Source organism: Equus quagga, chromosome 1 (genome assembly GCF_021613505.1).
Source record: "Equus quagga isolate Etosha38 chromosome 1, UCLA_HA_Equagga_1.0, whole genome shotgun sequence".
Taxonomy (NCBI): Eukaryota; Metazoa; Chordata; class Mammalia; order Perissodactyla; family Equidae; genus Equus; species Equus quagga.
This window is the reverse complement of record NC_060267.1, coordinates 72460519-72480922: the sequence shown is the minus strand read 5'-3', so window position 1 is coordinate 72480922 and position 20404 is coordinate 72460519. Positions and strand designations below refer to the sequence as shown.

General features: G+C 43.9%; 1 protein-coding gene across 8 annotated transcripts in view; it reads left to right on the top strand.

Annotated features, from left to right (window-relative positions):
- Positions 1-20404, top strand: part of EPB41L4B (erythrocyte membrane protein band 4.1 like 4B) — a 130080-nt gene that overhangs the window by 66978 nt on the left and 42698 nt on the right. For all 8 annotated transcript variants that reach the window (XM_046657966.1, XM_046657991.1, XM_046657948.1 and 5 more), the window contains exon 15: positions 2914-2978. In XM_046657966.1, coding sequence (XP_046513922.1) covers positions 2914-2978 — 65 coding nt within the window. The remainder of the gene's footprint in view (positions 1-2913; positions 2979-20404) is intronic.

Below are 20404 nucleotides of genomic sequence, written 5' to 3'. Positions count from 1 at the left end.
TGCCCATGCCTGGGATTCCTTTGCCTCCTTTCTATCTGTACACTGAAATATCCTTCAGACCACACTTAGAAGCCGTCTCCTCCCTAGCCTTCTTCACCCTCTTGATTGCGAGTCCCCCGCGCCCTACTCACCTCAACCCTACTGCACATTGCAACCGTCTAGAAAGCTTTAAGAAAATAACCAGTGCTTGGGCCTCTCCCTGGATTGACTGAATCAGAAACTCTAGGGGTGGGATCTGGGTATCAGAGAGCTTCCGAGCTCCTGAAGGTTCTGATGAGCAGCCAGGCGGGCGCCCTGGGTTGATGATGCCAACCTGGCTTCGCAGGTTGTCATTTGTTTGTGCTTAGAGGCAGCATCCGTGCCCAGTGACCTCCAGATCGGGCCAGCTTTCTTATCCTGGGCAGATGTGAATGTCCAACGGGTACTACTCTCCCGGGTTTCTGTGCCCTGTCACCAGTCTGGTTTTGAATGTCACAAGGAACGAAGCTACTCCATACTGAGTTCACTTTGGAGCCTTATTCTGTTGAGTCTCTTTCTTGATCTTTTGTTACCATAGAGATTAATGGGGGTAGGAGACCCAACGTACGTTGTCTTTACAAGGACTCCAAATTATGTTTCAGGAGAATTTTGTGTTTTCTTCCACACGTTGAAATCTTGTTGCCAACATGCAGAACCTGGACGTGACTTCCGAGTTTTAAGGAGTAACGTGTAAAGCGTGCTTTGCAGCTGGTAGGGGAAGGGCCAGATTTCCTGATCTCCTTGCCTTCTTTAGCTTCTTGAGTCTTCTTATTCACCGATTGGTTTTTTCGTTTTTGCGGGATTTTCAGGTCAGAGTGGCTGGAATGTTGTGGGGGAAGGCAAGAGTTGTTGATGAGTGGTTCTGCTCGAAGGAGAGAAATAAAGCAAGCAAGCCAGGCAGTCCCGGCTCGGGCTGTGCCTGTGCCCTCGCCGCCAGCCTCGTGGGGGTGCTCTCTCTGCGCGTTCTTTGCTCAGAGTGGACGTCAGGGCAATTGTTTGTTGAAATCAGATCTGGGGAGGCTGGTACCTAGACCTTCTCAACATCTTTGGCGACCCCTCGCTCTGCGCCTTGCGAGTCTTAGAGGTCCTGGGTCGCTCTGTCAGGGCTTGGGAGTCAGTTGACCGGGAAGAGAACGTTCTGAGCAGTGGCCTGATAAGCATCTGAGTGCCGAGGAAGGTTTTCAGGAGGATGGTATTACAGCATTTGTCGTCTTCTGAGCTAGGCCAGGTTAGCGAACCGCAGAGGATAGATTGCTGTGTTCTCGAGGAGGACACGACTGGCATTTGCGGAGGGACAGTTCCTCATTGTTTGGGACTGTCCCTGGACTTACAGGACATTTAGCTTCCCTCTTCTCTGCCCTATAGTTAAAGGTAACTCTCTAGTCATTGTGACAAGCAAAAATGTACGTACATATTTCATTTGTCCCGGGGGAGGGGGAGGGCGGGGATGACTGCTCTGATTGAGAACCATCTAGGTTAATATTAAACAAATACTCCTTGACAACTTTAGAGTGTGAGTACATTACCAAAGGAGACCAAGGAAGGTTCTGGAATCTCCTCCTTCCAGGTCTTTATGGATAAGGTACTCACCCCTCCTAGTGAAGCTAACTTGGTTGTGTTTGAAGACGGGGAGTAGAATAGAAGGCCCATTTATATTCCATGGGTTTCTCTTTTGTTGAAGATCTGGTTGGTGGGACCTCATTTTGGGCCTGGCTGTGTGACCAAAACACCTGAAGCACTTTGGCTTTGGGCAAATCATCTAAACTCTCTGGGTTTCTGGATCCCCTAAGAGAGGGAGATGTGAAGAGACTGCGTCCGAGAGATTCTAAAGCCCTGGTCGGCTCTCACATTCTGCTTCTGAGATGTTCTCTCCATATTCCTTTTTCCTGGAGCATGTCCTTTTGGGGGCTGCAGACTTAGCTTGCTGACAGGCATCTTTGAGGGAGAGAGGGCCCTGGAATACAGAATAGGTGGGGAGGCATCTCAGCTCCATGAAAAGTGAATGAACTGAGTTGCTGAACACTTTCCATAACAGACAGTGGGCTTCTGCTTATTAACCGAAGCAGCAGTGGAGGGAGAAGGAGGGGAAGACGGAATTAAAAGAGTAACGGTGGCAAGAGCGTAGTGACTTAAATGTCAGGAGGGCCTCCTCCTCCCTGTAGAAAGTTGAGTCTTGAGAAGCCTCGGAGCTCCTGGCCGTGTCCAGGCCGGCTGCCCTCTGCAGGCCAGAAGCGGATCGGCAGCCCGGCACCGGCCCGGCCCGTCTCCTCTCCGCCAGCCCTGGTCATTTTGTGAGTCACCAGTCCGGATCTATTTTCTCATCTTAAAATGGTCCAATTCCTTCCTTCTGTTTTATCGTGATAGTAAGTGCTCTGGAGGGCTTGGGGGTATTTTGTTGCGGATCACATTTTAGAAAATCATTTTTATTGCTGAAACAAGAGAGAAAGAAAGAGGCCACTCCCCACCCTGCTGCCTTGGTGGCTCCCGCCAGCCCTTGTCTGTGCAGACATAGCTGTTACACACGGTTGTCGTCGTTTTCAGCAATGACAAATAGTTTCTGAAGGAAGAAATTGCTGGCCATCCTCCCCATCTTTCTGGCACCTTCCGTCTGTTCCCTTGGGAGAGGTGAATATTTCCCGTGCTGGGTGTTCTTGGGATCCCCCGAGGCAGCTGCTTTCCCCTGTCTTCCGAGGGCACCTTCCCAGTCCCCTAGCCTTTGTCATGGGGAAACGTGGTCGTCCTGGGAACCAGCGGCTCCCCCAGCCAGAGTCGAGTTCGAGCCTTTCCATTCACGGCCCCTTGGCCCTCAGGTGGATGCCAGGAAAAGAGAAAGTAAATGAAGACCATTGAAATCAAAAGGTCGCCAAATAATCGAGTCTGGTGTTTTATTTCTAGCCTCAGTACCATGCTAACATCCTCCCCGGCCAGCCTCGGTGGCACCCTCACTCTCCAAACGTCAGGTAAGTGCTGTGCTTGCACTGGAAAAGCGCAAATCCTACTGAGTTATTTACTGAAAATCTGCATCAGAGACAACTGTTACATGTTGCCTTGTTGTGGCAGGATTAATGATTTGCAAAGCAAAAGAAGCCAGCCCTGAGTCTGGGTTTACGACAGCTACGCTTTATGAAATAAAAATGAATTGGGTGGCTTTTTTTTTTGTTTTGGGGTTTTTTTTTTAAGTCATTCTAACCTCAGATATTTTTGGTTTGGTTTTATGTTTGAAATGTTACTTAAACCTTCTAAGTAACGTTTTCCTGTCCTGAGAATTCATTTGCTAAAAATGTGACTAACACTTGGGGATTTTTGTTGTGGGTTTTTTGAAAGGCTTTTTTTCAGGGATGGGGTGGCGACTTGTTCTTTGTGGCAGTGGATGTTTTTCTAAACCCGGGGCTCAGTAAATGTTTTCTGTAAAGGGCCAGATAGTCAGTATTTTCACGTTGTGGTCTCTGCCATTGTAGCTTGAAAGCAGCCACAGACCAGAGACAAGTGAAGACGATAAAACTTACTTACAACGAGGATGGGCGGTGTTTACTCCTCTGCCCTAATCTGCCAGAATCCTTCCTCAGTACACCGGCACCTGCCTTGTTGCGTTTATAGTGAGGCTTGCGAGTTTTTTAAGGCCAGCTTTGTAAAGGCAGACGTTCCTTTTAAGATTTAAATTTAGGTCCGTCTTAATTGGCGCTCGGTGTGAAGCTCTTTCAGAAACATGGTTGGTGAATTCCATTTGTATAAAGTTATTTCTTGGGGAGGTTGCGAGCCTGCCTTCTTGAGGAAGTCCGGAGAATGGAGTGATGGAAATCAGTCCATTCAGAGCAAGGCAAAGCAGAGCGATGAGTTTGTTGGCGATCCTGTGGGACAACAGTGCAGTTTTATCATAAACACGTGGCATTCGTGTAACTTTTTAAAGCAAGGTAGACTAGCGAAGTAATAATTCTACATGTTTCCGTATTGCGAAGGCAGTTTATTTTCCAGACTTGTGAAACAGAAGAGATTTCTATAAATTTATCCAAAGTTTAACGCTTCTTGTTGCCTGTTTTATCGTATTAGTTTTCTTCGGAGGCAGATCTAGTGCAGCATTTCGTGGTGGGAGTTCTGAGGAAGGCTGGAGTGGTGCTTCTCTCGGGTGGCCCTGCTCCCCGGGAGCATCAGCCCCACCTGGCTGTTGGTGCAGATTCTGGGCCCCATCCCCAGACCTACTGGCTGAGCATCTCTGGCGGTGGCCCAGCATTTTGTGTTTTATCAGGCTCTCCAGAGTTAGGGAAGCGCTGCTGGAGGTACCCCAGGACAAGAGAGTCCATTGGTCCAAGACTTTGGGCAAATGCTGCATAAGGCATTCAGGGTGTCCCCTAGTATGCCGGCAGCCCCGAGAAGTTGCCATAGTAGGGGAACCTTTGTCCTCTGCACCTGGCTTTTAGCGTTCCCCATTCTTTTTTTTTTTTTTTAAGATTTTATTTTTCCTTTTTCTCTCCAAAGACCCCCAGGTACATAGTTGTGTGTATTTTTTTTTCGTTGTGGGTCCTTCTAATTATGGCAGGTGGGATGCCACCTCAGCATGGCTTGATGAGCAGTGCCATGTCCGCGCCCAGGATTCAAACTGGCGAAACCCTGGGCCCCTGAATTGGAGCACATGAACTTAACCACTCGGCCATGGGGCCAGCCCCCTAACATTCCCCATTCTGACTTGATCATCAGACACCCTTTGAGCGATGATGGTATAGCCATAGACAGAGCTTTTCTCCACTTGAAAGTTGATGGATCACCTGCCTCTGAATTTTAAAAGTACTTTTAAAGTAGAAAAATCCATTCATTTCTGTTTGTAACCCATCCCCATTTATGTGGTCCATGGTTTTCCCCGCCTACTCCTTTCCTGCTTGTGTTGTTTCACTCACATTTCTGAATTGTCTTCCATTCCCCCACTAACCATTCACTCTGCAAACAAAACAGGCCATCCTTTCAGGATGACAGGCCGCATTGGAAAGCGTCGGCCAGTGGAGATGACAGCCATTTCGATTATGTCCACGACCAGAACCAGAAGAACTTAGGAGGAATGCAGAGTGCGATGTATCGAGATAAACTCATGACTGCACTTTGAGAGACTGAAGCATCTCACTTCCATTCACCACCATAGTTTCCTTACATCCCATGAAAAGTGTCTTGGCATCACATGGATGTGTTTGTAAAAGTGTCTTTAAGAAATAGTTCTGGAAGGTGTTTTCAGTGTCCTTGTAAATATTTGAAAATAACCACAATAGCTAGTCATAATTTACTGTTGACTGCATTCTCAATAAAATGAAGGTAGTTAAAGGCTCAGGAATAATTTTGATATTCTCACCTTAAGATTGGAGTAAAAGTCTATGTTTATCATATTGCTATGTACCTGATATTTCTTTGTTATTTAATGAGTGGGACCAAATAAAACCAGAAAAACTTGGGGAGACAGCTCTGCATAGAATACCCTATAATCCAGTGGTGGGGATGGAGATTTCTGGGGTCCAACCTCTGCCATTGTATGATCTTAGACAAGCCGTTTCCCCTTGTTGGCCCCATTTCCCCCATCTGAAAAGATTGGCTTGGACTAAATGATGGACAAAGTCCTTTCCAGCTCTAAAATTCTGTGACTTATTAAAATTTAATATTTTTTGGCTGAGGACGTAACATTCAAACTAAATATCTTGTAGGAAACTGCAGTAGCCCCTTCACTAACAGGGTTACCGCTTTCAGAAGCTAAATAAAGCATATAACTTGTTAGATGTTATATAAACACAGGGAGACTTTGAATTTCATATCTTAAAGCAGTTTAGCCACTTTGAATTTTAGAGATTTTACTAATCATGAATTGCATAGCATCCATTTTGTTAGAATTTGCTGCTCAAGTACAAGAATAATTTTTTAACGTCGTAATGATTGGTGCTGCTACCTGGCTTGATTTCTGAAGACGTAATGATGAATACACACTGTCGGGATTCGTAGAATTGGAGAGTTGGTTTTTACCTTAGACTTTACTCTTTTAAAAAGCAACACGCCATCCAAGATGCATTTATGGTTCAAGTTAAAGCATGTCAGATTTTAATGAAGGTGTGCCAAAGCATTCTGTAGAATCAGATAGGATGGGTATTGCACAGTCTATTTGTAGAACCAGAAATCATTAGGTTTTCTTTTAGGGTAGAACTCGTACCAAAATATTTATTTGTTCCTATTTCAAGCCTCAAGTCAAACATTTTTTCTATCCATAGATAGAACTGAGATATTTTTCATTAGTCTTTTTGTGAAATCAATTCTTGCGCCATTTTTATATATGTAATCTGATGCTTTTAAGCCTTTAAAACAAATGTATTGACATCCCTTGAGAGATTTTATTGCTCAAATCTGATCTTTTTTTTTGTTCCCACAAAAATCTACCCAGAAGGAGGGAGTCGGCTGCACGCCCGCTCAGTGGAGCCGATCCCCTCTAGACTCCGCCCGAGATACTTGTTTACAGGTGTATTCCATTTTAGCAGATGTTTTGATCCTCGGTGTATGTGCTGCATACAAATAAATGTTCTGAATCTTTCAATCTCATTAATACATTTTTACAAATGTGTTTTCAAGGAATAAAGATTACTCTTGCTTTTTTGACTGCATCTTCATTTTATGCTGCGCAGAAGTGTTGTTTGTGATGACGTAGGTAATGGGACAGTGGAAGTGCCATTTGGAAGTCTGAAGGTGAGCGTTCAGTTAGGTGGCCTGGAGCAAACTCATCCTAGAATGAGGCCGCTCGTAGGAAGAGTGGCTCTCTTCTTGTAGGCACGGTGGCTGAGGCGTTTCTTCATCTGGGGCCACTCCAATGAAGGTTCTAGAGCCTAGTTCCAGGTGGCAGTGGGGTTTCCCCTATAACAGTCCCATGGTGAGGGTGGGTGTGTGTCCTGGTCACTGCTGCTGTTCCTGGCAGAAAGACTTCCAAACCTGTGTCTGTGGCCTCCTGGAGATTGTGTACACTGTCTAATACCCTCTAATAAATGCCTTTCTGCTTAAAGTGACTTGAGTGGATTCAGTTGTCTGCAACCAAGAAGTCTAACCAGTATGCATACTTACGACCTAGTTGTTAAACGAACTGCAGATTTCATTCCTCAGCTTAGTGGACCTTTTCTCGATGCATCTGACAGTGGTGATAACTCACTCACAGCTTCTTGAAACTCTTTTCCCTTCGTTTCTGTGATTCTCTGATTCTCTTGCCTTTTGACTTTTTCTTCTGTCTTTGTAAAAACCACTTCTTTTGTCTTCCTATTAAATATTGGTGTTTTCCAGAGGGACTTTCTCTGCCCACTACTTTTCTCACTTCACACAGTCTACCTGGGTCTTCTCCTCCTTTCATGATTTCATAGTGCTGTTGCCCAGGAGCCATCATCTCGAACTCAGACAATGCCTATGAATTTTTAGACTGACGTTTCAATTTGTATATTCCACGTACACCTCAAACTCCACATGTCAAAAATTCATCCTCTTTTACTGAAAGAAAAACCCAAAGAGCAAAAAAAAAACTTGGACCTGAATTCTCTCTTATCTACCCATGGTAAGAATTTATGCATCATCCATAGCTCTTCTCCCCTTCGCCACCCGTTTCCAGACAGTCCCCAGGTCTGTTCAACTCTGCCTCCTTAGTATCTGTACTTAGCCCTTCCTCTCTCCTCATCAACATTGACCTTGAGCAGCCTCTTCTCTGAGCGAGAGGTGCTCTTCCTCATCTCTCTGCCTCCAGTCTCTCCTCACAGGCTCATTCTCCTCACAGTCACTAGACTGATCTTTCAGAAACACCATCTGGTTGTGTCATTGCGATGCTTGATATCTGCCTGGGTTCTCCGTCTCCCAGATGATGAAGTCCAAGGTCTCCTCTATGGAATTCCCCTGCGATCTACTTCTGGCCTATTGCTCTAGCCAGCAGATCCTCCCCCCGCATTTCTCACTCCTGTTTAAACTACAACATCGAACCGTAGTTCCTGGCATTCACCATACCCTGCTGTTACCCCTATGTTCGCCTTTGCAAATACTCCTCCGTCAGCCGAGAAAGCTGTCACTCCCATTGCCTCTGCCCACCTCCTGCTCATCCCTTAAGCCTTTACTCAGATGCTGTCTTCTCCCAGGGACTCTGTGACCGCCTGCACCTCTGCAAATTCAGTTAGTTTCTGTGTTCTCTTCTACTGCTACCCTCCAGCCCCAGTATATACCACCAGTGCACTCACTACTTTGTATTGAAATTGCCTCTGTTGTTCATCTCATCCTGGAGCCTGTAAGCTCCTTGAGTATGAGCTTTGTGTTGCGTGGCCTTTGTTCCCCAGTGCCTGATGGATAGCAGGTGCTCAATGAGTGTCTGCTCAGCAGTTGAATTATCCTGCATTCATTCTAAAGGAAACGTCTAACCAGATAACAGGCAGTAATACACCGTCTCCAGCTGGTCCGAAGCTATCTGAACAACCGTATCCAGTCTGGGGCATTGCGGTTTGAGTAGGACGTTGACCACCATGTATGCTCTGGATTCAGCTGCTTCATGTGAATGTTATGCAGCATCTCCAGTGTTCTCATGTAAGCACTGGTATCGTGTTGAGCAGGGCGGAGGATAGTCCAGCTGTGTGATACTGGAAACCCTGGCGGGTTGCCGCTGATCCACAGTAATAGGGTCTAGTAGTCACATGTGTGCTTCAAACTCCACGTATATCACTTCACTTGATCTGAGCGCTCTGTGAGGTGAGTGGTATCCTTTCCACACACGGGGGAGTTCAGGCTTAGGGTTTAACCAAGCACTTGCATGTGGTCGCACAGCCGGTAGTTGATAAGTCGGAATTCTGAGTCAAAGCTGTTGTTCTCCACCCCTGTGCTCTGATGCCTCACCGCTGGTCATTCCACCATTTGGGACCCTTTGGATCCACATCTCCGTGAGACTATTACTAGATTATGTTGAAGAGTTCAATGATACCCAGTTACTAAGTAGGCGGCCACCCACCACCAGTGTAGTAACTGTCTATACCCCATACGCACCGGCGGTCTAGTGACCTTGTCCATCAGCAGTGAGCTAATAACCCTGTAGCCCTCCCCCCCAGAGGTCTGCTACCCTCCACACCTCAGCGCCCCTCCCCCAGCTGTCAGGCATTCATTCAACAACAGTCCCCTTTTCAAAGGAGCAGAGATTGAGCATTATTTTTCCTTAGTGAACCGTTCATTTGAGAGGATCCACTGCTCTCTTCCAGAGATTTCAGAAGCCAGTCATTTCTTCTGGAGTATTACCTGTTAGCAAAACCAAGCTCGGTATTCCATTACTAATGGAATCAGCCTTTTGCATCTTTGAAGCTCGGGTACTCACTGGTCTTGTATCATCCATTATTTTTCCGTGATCCCTCAGAATATCTAAGTGAATTGACAGTGTCATCAGATTGATGTAATTCATGTGGACTGGAAGTCTTGAAATCATGCAGGTAATTTCCTTGGCCTTCAAAACCCTCTCGCCTGTTTGATTTCTTGCTCTCCCATTTCCCCTGAAATAGTTCTCCTTAACAGCAAAGGTGAAGGAACAAGGGCAGCGCTGGCATTCTCTGTTTTTCTTGCCTGTTAATATTGCACCATCCTTCCAGGTCAGTGACTCCAGCCTCCTGGGTCCTGTTCTGAACACAACTAATAATAGATCCTTTTTGTTGTCCTTGATTTTCCAGCTTTTAACTAGTCCTTTAAGATCTGAGCTCATCAAAGAACTCCTTGAGCAGCCATATTGATCCTTTTGGATCAATAGTTCCCAAACTTGGCTCTGAGTCAATTCCCTGACAGACTGAATCTTCCAAAAGTACCAGGTGAATACCCTGAATAGGCCTAGGATAATTTGCTTCTACTGTTTTGCTGCAGGAGGCAACAGACAAACTCCAAGGCAAGGCAGAAGGGCCAGAGAGAGAAAAAGCATGCTGCTGCTAAAGAAAGGAGAGTCCCTTTGCACATGAAAGGTGGCACACGTTAAGAAGCCCCAGGGGTGTCTAAAAGGTGAAGCAAATGTGAAATTGACATTCAGCTGAGCCTCTGCAAAAAAAATCCTCAATAATTCTGCAAATAGGCCCATTTCCCCCCAAGTTAGAGAGCCAAAGAGTCAATTGAACAGCTTATTAAAAATGGAGGTTCCTAGGCTCTGTTTAAATGGTCAGGGGTGAGACCTAAGAATCTTCGTTTTAACACACCCCAGAAATACGAGGTGGGCAGGTGCAGGACCTCACTTTGGAATAGCACAGCTTGCTATCTGGTTATGTTTGCCCTTATTTTAATGGCTCTATGTTAAGTAGAGGCCAACTTTTTTTTTTTAAGTAGGCACGATGTTAGAAAATAAATGGATACATACTAAGCAGCTAGATCTGTCTGCTCTGGGTAGTTTTGCATTTCCTCAGGCTCACGGTGAAGCAGAAGAATGTGAGAATTCTAGTGGTTCTTTATATGGCTTTAGCTTCATCCTAGCCTCTCTCCCCTAAGTCTGTCAAGCTGAGTCTATGTCATTGTTCTGTTCTCTTCCGAAAGCAAGAGGCTGGTGAATTCCAGCTTCTGGAGAAGGGTAGGGTGTGGACACACACCAGTCTAAGGACCCACGGGCAACGGTGGAAGTTTGCAGAAGCAAGATGGCAAGCCATTGCACGCCAATGAGAGAAGGACCGCCGCATCCGGTGTGCAGCAGTGGCTCTGCGTGGCAGAGGCCCTGCAGTTCTCTGACTGTGTGAAATGTGGGCGCTTTGGAATCTAACCCTGTTTGCTTCTCAGCTTTGCCACTAACTAGCCACGTGACCTGTGGCCAGTTTCTTACCTTCTCTCTGTCTCATTTTCCTCATCCTAAAATGGAATTTAGCAATGTCTCACTATTATGAGAAGGAGATGACATTGTGTATGTCAGGTGCTTTGTACGATGTTTGATGCTAGCTGGTAGCAATTTTTAGTGGTTTTTGAGATTTAGGGACTTAGCAGTCCATGTGTTGAGAAACAGGACAAGGAGATTCAAAGTGTAGCTCAAGGAGTCGTCCATCTCATAGGCTGATGGGTTAAGGTGGACGATCTAAGTTTAGCAATGGAAAGGAATTCCTGGTTCCAAAGGAAAGATCAGATGGCGGGGGTTAACACAATACATAAAGACACATCTCTGAAACGCTAACAAGCTAAGAGCAGAAACACCGTGGGGATCTTTTGAGAGGGGATAAAAAGAAATAGAAATAATATCTCCATCTGAGAATACTAAGAAATAACTGCCAGGGCGGAATGCAGACAATGCTTTCCCATCTGCAAACCGCAGAATTGGCGAGATCGCAGAATCTATTCTGCTGGTACAGTTGGGACTCAAAAGTTTGGAGAATGGGAACAGAGTCTGCTTAGTTCCCAGCTTGTCCCAGTTGGGGATTTCATCTTATACAAAGCAGAAGAAGCTTTTAACTCTCTGGAGACTAAGTAGAAAGTAATAAGGGAAGTACTCTGCTTTTTAAAACTTTTTAGTAGCTAATAAAGACAGCGGTAAAAATTCAAACGCAAATATCTAAAAGTTACTTTTCCTTCCCACCTTCTTGTTCCCTAGTTCCCTGGTTCTCCCCAGAGGCAAACATTGTTAGCATTTCTTCTTGTCCATCTAGACCTATTCTACATATAAATAGGCACATATATTTGTTTATCCAATCAATATCGATAGACAGGCTGCCTCAAATCCAAAATTACAATTTTGCTGCTGTCCTTGTACATTCTATTTATGCACTTAAACCAATCTATCTACAGAATAAATTCCCTACAAGTAGAGATGCTGGGTCAAAGGTATGTGGATATTTAATTTGCATACTGCCTAATGAAATTTCCTTCCAAAGATATTTTACTTGATGACACTTCACATACATAGCCTCTGTGATCCCACAGAAAGCAAGCTCCTCGCCTTAGCTAGCTTCTTTAAACCTTTGTTAGTCTGATGGGTAAAAATCAGAATTTCCACTTGAATTGCATTTCTCTATAAGCAAGGTTGCACACCTTTCATCCTTTTGAATGCCGTTTGTTTCTTGTTTTCTGTGCAGCGTCTGGAACTCCTATTCTTGAGTCATGCTCTTTAATAAAGATCAGGCTGGTGAAGTAAAATTAATCATGTCATCTTAGCGTTTTTAATAGTGAAGAAAGGGAAAGCTGGAAGAGTTGATTTTTACCAGACGTTTTTTGAAAGCAGTTTTCCACAAGTTCAGGTAACCATCAGCATGACACCATGCCCGGGAGATCCAAAAAAGGAAGATGGGCAACATAAAAATAGCCAAGATAAAGGAACTGATTTGTGATATCCGTGTTTGGGGAGTTTGAGAACTTTCCACTGAGACTTCTGACATACCCGCTCAGACATTGTAAATTTCCCGGGTGCATTCGAGCAAGGAAGGAGGGATTTACTTGTAGTTACAATTAACATTTTAATATGTCAGATCTAAGAACACAGCCGCATCCCAAGGCTTGCCACTGGTTTTGTTGGAGGAAAGGCTGCAGGATTTAAAATACCAAAACTGCTTTGGTCTAGGCAATCCACTGAAAAGGGTTGGAATAATTAGAGGAACATCCCCGTAGGCTCATGTTATCAGAAACCCCCAGAAACCTATCTAATCATCCCCAGCTGAATGCTGAATGGTTTAAATATCCACTTTGTGCAGCTGAGACCTCAAAAGCAAGAGGTGTTGCTATGCTAACGCCTCGACCAGCCTCATTCCGTGCTGAATAAGGGACACTGTATCTATATTAAAGGCAATTAAACAAGCCCTTAAAATTAGGCCCAGTGCATGGCTTCTGAGGGAACTAAGCATGTTTATAATAAAAGCTTCTGAAAAACCTGCAAGATTGAGGAACAGGATCATTTGAGGAGATTTTTAAGCACTAATGAAAACCGAAATGGATTAATCTTCGTCGTATCACCTCGGAAACACGTACCCAGTGTTCAGCACCAGCTCCCACTCGCGCTAGTATCTGGTGCAATTAGAATATCTAAAACCTGCCCTTAACAGAGCATGCATTTTACTCATCTAGGCTGAACTTCTTTCTGGAATGAATAATAATTGAATTTCATTCATTTGGGTGAGTCGGATGGTGTCTGCGGAGTGGAAAAATAACACTCTCAGCTCCTGCACGAGTCTGCTGTCGTTCTTTTGAAGTGCAAAGAATGATAAAGAACTGACTCTTGAGACGTTGTTTTACCCATCAGCAGCTGCACTTTCATGGCAGTGATTATTTTCTCTGACTGTTCCTAGAGGGCTCCTGGATGATGCTATTTGGGGATGCCTTTAAAGCAGTGGCTAAGGGCAAGCCTGTTAATGCTGCTACCCAGCTGGGAAAAAAAGTCTTCATTTAAGGCAAAGATTGGGCACTAGAAGGCAGAAATAAGAGGCCAAAAAAATCTGTAAGAAACCAAGAAGGGAAAGCGCTGTTAGGTTTATTAGAAGTGAACACTGCGAAGGCAAACAACTACATTTGTGTCCGTATATTTTTTTAAAGCAGGAAAGAGATTGAATAAACTCTTAGTCATGACCCTCTGCGCAAAAATGAGCTCATGAAATATTTATTCTTTGGACTCCAATCCTGACAATTGATCTGGAATTGCTAAAATCCTAGAGCTCACCACAAAGTGACAGAGCCTTCCTCGCAGCTTCTTGGTGCCTCACACACAGGCAACTGGAAAGCCATTGTAAAACTTAGCAAGAATAACATCAGGATAAAATGGGTTTTCTGGCAGAAAATTTTCAGGGCCTGCTTATCTGCTTCCAGCCATTTATCGAAACCATTTGATAGCAGTTTTGCCAAAGGAGAATTCCAGACTCAAAGATGGAGGCACATATACCACTCTAGTTCACGCAAGACGAAGACTCAGTTACCACCAAACCTTAAAAGGCTCTCATCACTCCTTAAGATGTGGAATATTTCGGGGCTGGCCCCGTGGCCGAGCGGTTAAGTTCGCGCGCTCCACTGCAGGGGGCCCAGTGTTTCGTTGGTTCGAGTCCTGGGCGCGGACATGGCACTGCTCGTCAGACCACGCTGAGGCAGCGTCCCACATGCCACAACTAGAGGAACCCACAAAGAAGAATGCACAACTATGTACCGGGGGGCTTTGGGGAGAAAAAGGAAAAAAAAAAAAAAATCTTTAAAAAAAAAAAAAAGATGTGGAATATTTCGCTCCACAGTTTTGCGGAGACTACGAAGTATAATGTGAGGAACAACTGGGAAATTCATGACCAAAGTGAAGCTTTTGTGAATGGACACTTGATAAATTACCTAGGGAGAATTAAAATTTAATGCACTGCATCATTCTTGCAGCAAATATTTACTATGCTTCTCTGCTGCGCCAGCTCCTGTAATAGGCACCGGGGATCGATGTTGAGGAAGATGCCATCTTTGGCTCCAGGTAGCTAATAAAATAATCAAAACAGGAGTTCCCAGTCCAGTATGGATTCAGACATCACCTGTGCTAACGCTAGAATTAGTTGCAAGTTGATTGCCTGGAAAACATCTTGAAAGAAATACAAATTGGGGAAATTTCCTTCTGCCAATTGGTATTCTTCATAAAGGAATCTAAACCACGCCCCCCAAAAAATGTAATTTTGACCTTTTCAGACGAGAAAAATGAGGTAGGGACATCTTTTCTCTCAAGTCGATTTTTTTTTTTAATAAAGCCACTAAGCTACGGTTAGAAGTCATCTCTAATTAATAGACCTAACATTCGTAATGTGTCAGATTTCTAAGGTATTGATACAATTTTCTTCTCAAACCCATTATGAAAAAGATACAGTTCTTCAAATATACTTTCTACTTTCTGCCGAATAGTGTGCTTGCACTTAATTCAATAAGAACTTGCAGCAATATGTTGGTCTAATGACCCACCCACTCTGTTTAGTCTCTACTAAATTAAAATTGAACTAAGTGACAGGTATCCTGGAAACCATGATGAGAAATGCGCCTTCTCCTATCTCTCAGTCAGACGTGGTAGAGATCAAATTATTGCAGTGAGCTGTAGTTCCTTGCATGTAAATGCTTAATAAATGTTTGTCCAAATATGCAGTGTCTGGGCCCCAGATAAGCGATGTGAATTACCTAACGTCACATAGCTAATCGGCAGCAAAACCACAGCTAAGTGGCAATCAGAGTTCGTTTAACATCTTTATACTGCTGCTTTCATCTACAGGGCAAAGCAGTGTCTCTTAGTGCTTAAGAGAGCACGGGTCTCTTGAGTCAGGTTGCCTGGGTTCAAATCCCACCTCTGCCATTTATTACCTGTGTGACTTTCGGAAAGTGAATTAGTTTCTCTGTTCCCATTTCCCTACCTATAAAATAAAGATAATAGTAATTGTCCCTCCTTCAAATGGTTGTTGGAAGATTAAATAAATTAATAGATGGCACAGTGCTGGGCGCTCAAAAATGTTAGACTTGGTTTTTTCCTCTACGAGTATTTCGAAAGCATGATTAATGCACCAATGATTAGTGAGAAGGTGTGATTCTGGCTTTCACCATCTGCTGTAAGAACATGATACTTGAGTAGATTCTGCTTAGAGTCTCTCAATTGGAAAGCCACAGTTCCAGGCTGATGGACTGGACTGTGGGCTAGTGGCTGTGCTTCCCAACTTTTTCTTGCCCTTGGCACACATAGAAAATGATATATTTGTATAGCACACTGGGGTAAGTAGACAAAGCTGCATGAAGCTCCAGGCTCGCCCGCTCCTGTCCACTTGCTCCAAGGACTGAGAGAATAAGTGGTTCAACCCGCTTGCGACCCTTCTGAGGCCCATCAGTTGGGATGCTCTACTGCAATCTTGGTCAGCATCTCCGTGATGCTTTAGTTCCCATTGGGAATATGGAGTTGTCCCCACTTAGACCAAAGTAAATCAGGAACCAGTTTGCCCCAACCAGGCTCCGCCGGACGGTGTTGAAAGAACTTGTGTGCTACTGTGTGGGCTACGCAGAAGCTGTTCCTGCCTCCAGGAACCCCGCTGTGAAGTTAAGGCATGTGCCATAAATAGGTGACAGAGTAACTCTAAGTACAGGCAGCACGTAAGCGGGCCATAAGCAGTCCAGAGAAGATGCCAGAGAAATCCATATGTTCATTATGTTTTCCTAAGAGAGACTTCAAGCTAGCACAACACCTGTGCGGGACTTCTTGGCCGTCCAGAAGTTGGCATTCCGTTAGAAGCACAGCATCTGTTGATTTCTTGACCTTCCTGGCTGATGATTTGGCTGATGCGAAGGTAGAAGAAATGCAGCGGGTATTATGTTGTTAATTCTGATCAGCAAGGAAGACTGGGTTGGAAATGCAAGATCGTTGGAAGGCAATGACCCTGACATCTTGGAATCGTTAATATGAAACGAGTGGAATTCAGGGTTTAATCCTCCATGTATTCTAATCTTTAGAAGATCAGATTTCAAAAACGTCAAAGAAAGGGTAGATCTAAAAGGGAATATTTTTCACATGGGCTGTGAATATAACAGATAATCTGAAAGAGGAAGGCTTTCAGAACCCACCATGTAAAACAGTATTTTAAAGAGAAGGAAGGTAGAACATATGATCAAAAGCAAAGGGGCACAGATCTTTTTTTTTTTTTTTACAAGGACTTTTGTAGATGCACGCTTTGGTTGGAGCAAAAAGAGGAACAGGTTAATAACAAAGCTATTCTTGAGGACGTTATGTGAGATTAACAGGACAGAAGCAGAAGGGCTCAACTTGTGCTTTTCTCTTTTCAACAAGGAAACTGGTCAATATACTAACTGCAAAAGGTGAAAAGAACAAAGAGAAGAAAATTGAAGTCCAAGATAAGAGAGCGAGGAGTCAGGAAATATTTGACTGCTTTACAATTCATTCAGGTCTTCAGCCTCAGAATAGTGGCCTTGAAGAATGCTGGGAAAATTTGCATATGTCATTGCTGAGTCAGCATCGGTGCACTGAAAGACCATGGAATCTTGGGGAAATGCCAGAAGAATAGACAAGGAAATGTCATACAGATTCTCAAAAAAAATGAATTTAAAAAACTGGACTAATGAACTGGGTGGTGATCCTGAGGAAGGTTTGAGAACAGATTCTTTTTTACGCACTTAGTAGAGGAAGTAGTGTTTACTCAGCAACAGCATGGATTCGCTCAGAAGAAGTCACGCTGATCTTTCAAGATTCTTGGGAGGCTCAGAGTAGAAGGACCGTCTCCAACCTGATAAGCAGAATTTGTCAGAAACCAACATTTGATGTTGAATCCCTAGATAATCTACACACTTCAGAAATAAGACAAGGATGACTGCTAAGGTTCAGAATCATTCTGGAGGCCTTACCTATGCAATAAGCCACGAAAACAAAATAAGGAATAAATGCTAAAAAGGAAGAAATGAAATTTGTGTGATTGTCTTCTTAAAATACAAGTGAATTCCAATTAATAGGAGAGTTCAGCAAAGTGGCCAGAGGCAGAAATATCCTAAAGTCAGTAGTTTTATATATCTAGTAGTAAAAAATGAGAGTAAATGTAATAATTAATGAGATCTCATTTTCAATTGTGACAAAACTAAAATATACCTGGGAATAAAGTTTAAGATATTTGCCACATCTTTTGGAAAAGTTAAAGATTCTGACTGAAGGACATTTAGAAAGATCTGAATAAATGGTAGGAAATATGATGTTCCTTATGAATACATTCTCCCAAATTAATCCATAATATTTAATGCTCCAAATCAGAATTCCAGTGGGATTTTTTTTGGTAGTAACTTGAACTGTAAAGTAATCTTGAAGAGTAAGTGCATGATAATAGGCAAGGAAAAACAAAAGCAAAAGAAAAATTATGTGGGAAAGGGAACAAGATTTGTTCTATCAGATATGATATATATATATATATATAAAAATAATTAAGATAATCTGATGCTGGTTTAGCAATAGATAAATAGATCAATAAAAACATGAAGAATCCAGAAACAGACACAGGTAGATATTGTGGTTTAGCAATAGATAAATAGATCAATAAAAACATGAAGAATCCAGAAACAGACACAGGTAGATATTGTGTATTAGTCATGGGCAATCAGGAAACCTGAAAACACTCTAGGCACTTCTTACAGAGGGAATTTAATACAGGGAATTGGTCAAAAAAGTGATGAAGAACTGAGATGCCCAAGTGGACAGTGAGGCAACCCAGAAATTAGTAACACTATAACCTGCTTATCACTCCTAGAGCTGGAGGGACAGAGGGACAAAGACAGGTGGCAGTGTTCCAGAGCCCAGGAGCTGGGGACACAGGAAGCCAGTCTAGTGGAAGCTGGAGCCACAGGGAACTCAGAGCTACTGCTGGAAACATCACTCGAAGCAGAAAGAGATGGGAAAGAAATAGCTTGACTTATCTTTTCCCAGCCTCCAGTCTGTCAGTGCCCTACCATTGGCCAAATGTACATAGAAGCCTGAGGGCAGCAAGCCTGGGAATTGCAGCTCCCTGGAAACAGGGCAGGTCAGGGCAGAGGGGAGACTGGATCTGAGTGCACTCAGGAAAGTGACTGGCGCATGTAGAAGGTGGCATTTCAAGTTAGTAGGGCAAGGATGAATTACTCCTTTGGTGATGTTGGGACAACTCGTTCTCCATTTCAGAAAAAAAAAAATGAGAACTTACCATCACAATATTCACATTTAGTCCTCTTCCTGTTGGCTCCCCCCCAGGCTGCATTACGCCCTCCTCCGCTTACGCTTATCCAAGCACCTATCACACTGCCTGGACCTGTTACTCAGCAGTGAGCTCCTTGAGGGCGAAGACCACCTCTCACTTGTCTTTTCCCCCTGGTGCCTAGCACAGTGCTAGGAACAAGAGTTGGGACTCAGATATTTATGGAATGCATTAGTTGAGCATCTGCTATGTACCTAGCACTTTTCTTAGCCTGATGGAGGACACAAAATCATGTGACATGACAGTCTCTGTTCCTACCGAGTTTATTGTGTGGTTGGGAGGACAAGGTGTGTACACAAGGATGTCCCGAGCAGTGGGGTTCTGAGGAGGTCTTGAGATTTTCCCCATGAGTGCATTTGCTGCCTTAAATAGAAGCCGTGGCAGATGGGAAGATGTGGCAGATGAGACAGCAAGCAGAGAGGCGGGAGTCCTGGATTGTGTCCCAGGCTCAGCCACTTACCCGTTGTGTGACCTGGCCACCTCACCCCCTCACTGGGCCCCCGTTTCCCCATATGCAGAGTGGGGAGGTCGGACCAGGGCAGAGGTTCTCAGCCCTGGCTGCACAATGGATTTAGAGAGAGATGATGGTGTAATGATCTGGGGATGGGCCTGGACGTTGATATTTTTCAAAGTCTCTCCTGGTGATTTTTAAAATCAGCCTTTGTTAAGATACAGATCACATACTATACAATTCACACATTTAAATTGTACAACTCAATGTTTTTAGTATTTTCACAAAGTTGTGCGATCATCACTACAATCTAATTTTAGAATATTTCCACCTCTCCTAAAAGAGCCCCCGTACCGATTAGCAGTCATTCCCCATTTCCCCCCATCCTCCCTTGTCCTAGGTAACCACTAATCTACTTTCTATCTCTATGGATTTGCCTGTTCTGAACGTTTCGTATAAATGGAATCATACAACGTGTGGCCTTTTGTGTCTGATTGCTTTCACTTAGCATAATGTTTTCAAGGTTCATTCATGTTGTAGCGTGGATCAATATTCCATTCCATTTTGTGGCTGAATAATCGTCTGTTGTGTGGGTAGACCACATTTTATTTACCCATTCATCAGTTGATGGACATTTAGTTTGTTTCTACTTTTTGGCTATTGTGAATAATACTACTATGAATATTCACATATAAGTTTTTGCGTGGACGTGTTTTCATTTCTCTTGGGCATATACCCAGGAGTGGAATTGCTGGCTCGTATGATCACTCTATGTTTAACCTTTTTGAGGAACTGCCAGGCTATTTTCCAAAGCGGCTGCACCATTTTGCATTCTCACCAGAATGTGTGGGGGTTCCCTGGTGATTTTAATATTCATCTAGGTTTGTTCCTGTCTGGGGGGCTCTGTTTCTACAATTCTGTAATTTCTTATTTAGGGTTAGATCCCCGGGGCTGCTCCCCCAAGCCCATGTCACTCAGAACTTGGCTGAGCTGTGGAGTGTGTGATTGGCTCCGCAGAGCACCTTGATCGTGCTGGCTTGTGTTTCAGAGACAGTCCTGTAAGTTCTGTGCTCCAGCTCAGGACTCTCGTCCATGCCTGCCCTGCCCTGATCACAGTTCTGGCGGGAGATTCTGGAGCATTATTCTCAATAATTATACCCCTATTATAATAATTAGTATACTATTGTAGTTAGTATAATTAGTATAATATTATTATTATGTTATAATAAGTTCTGGATAACTATACTGTTATTCAGTATGAAACGCATTTTGGTTGGGC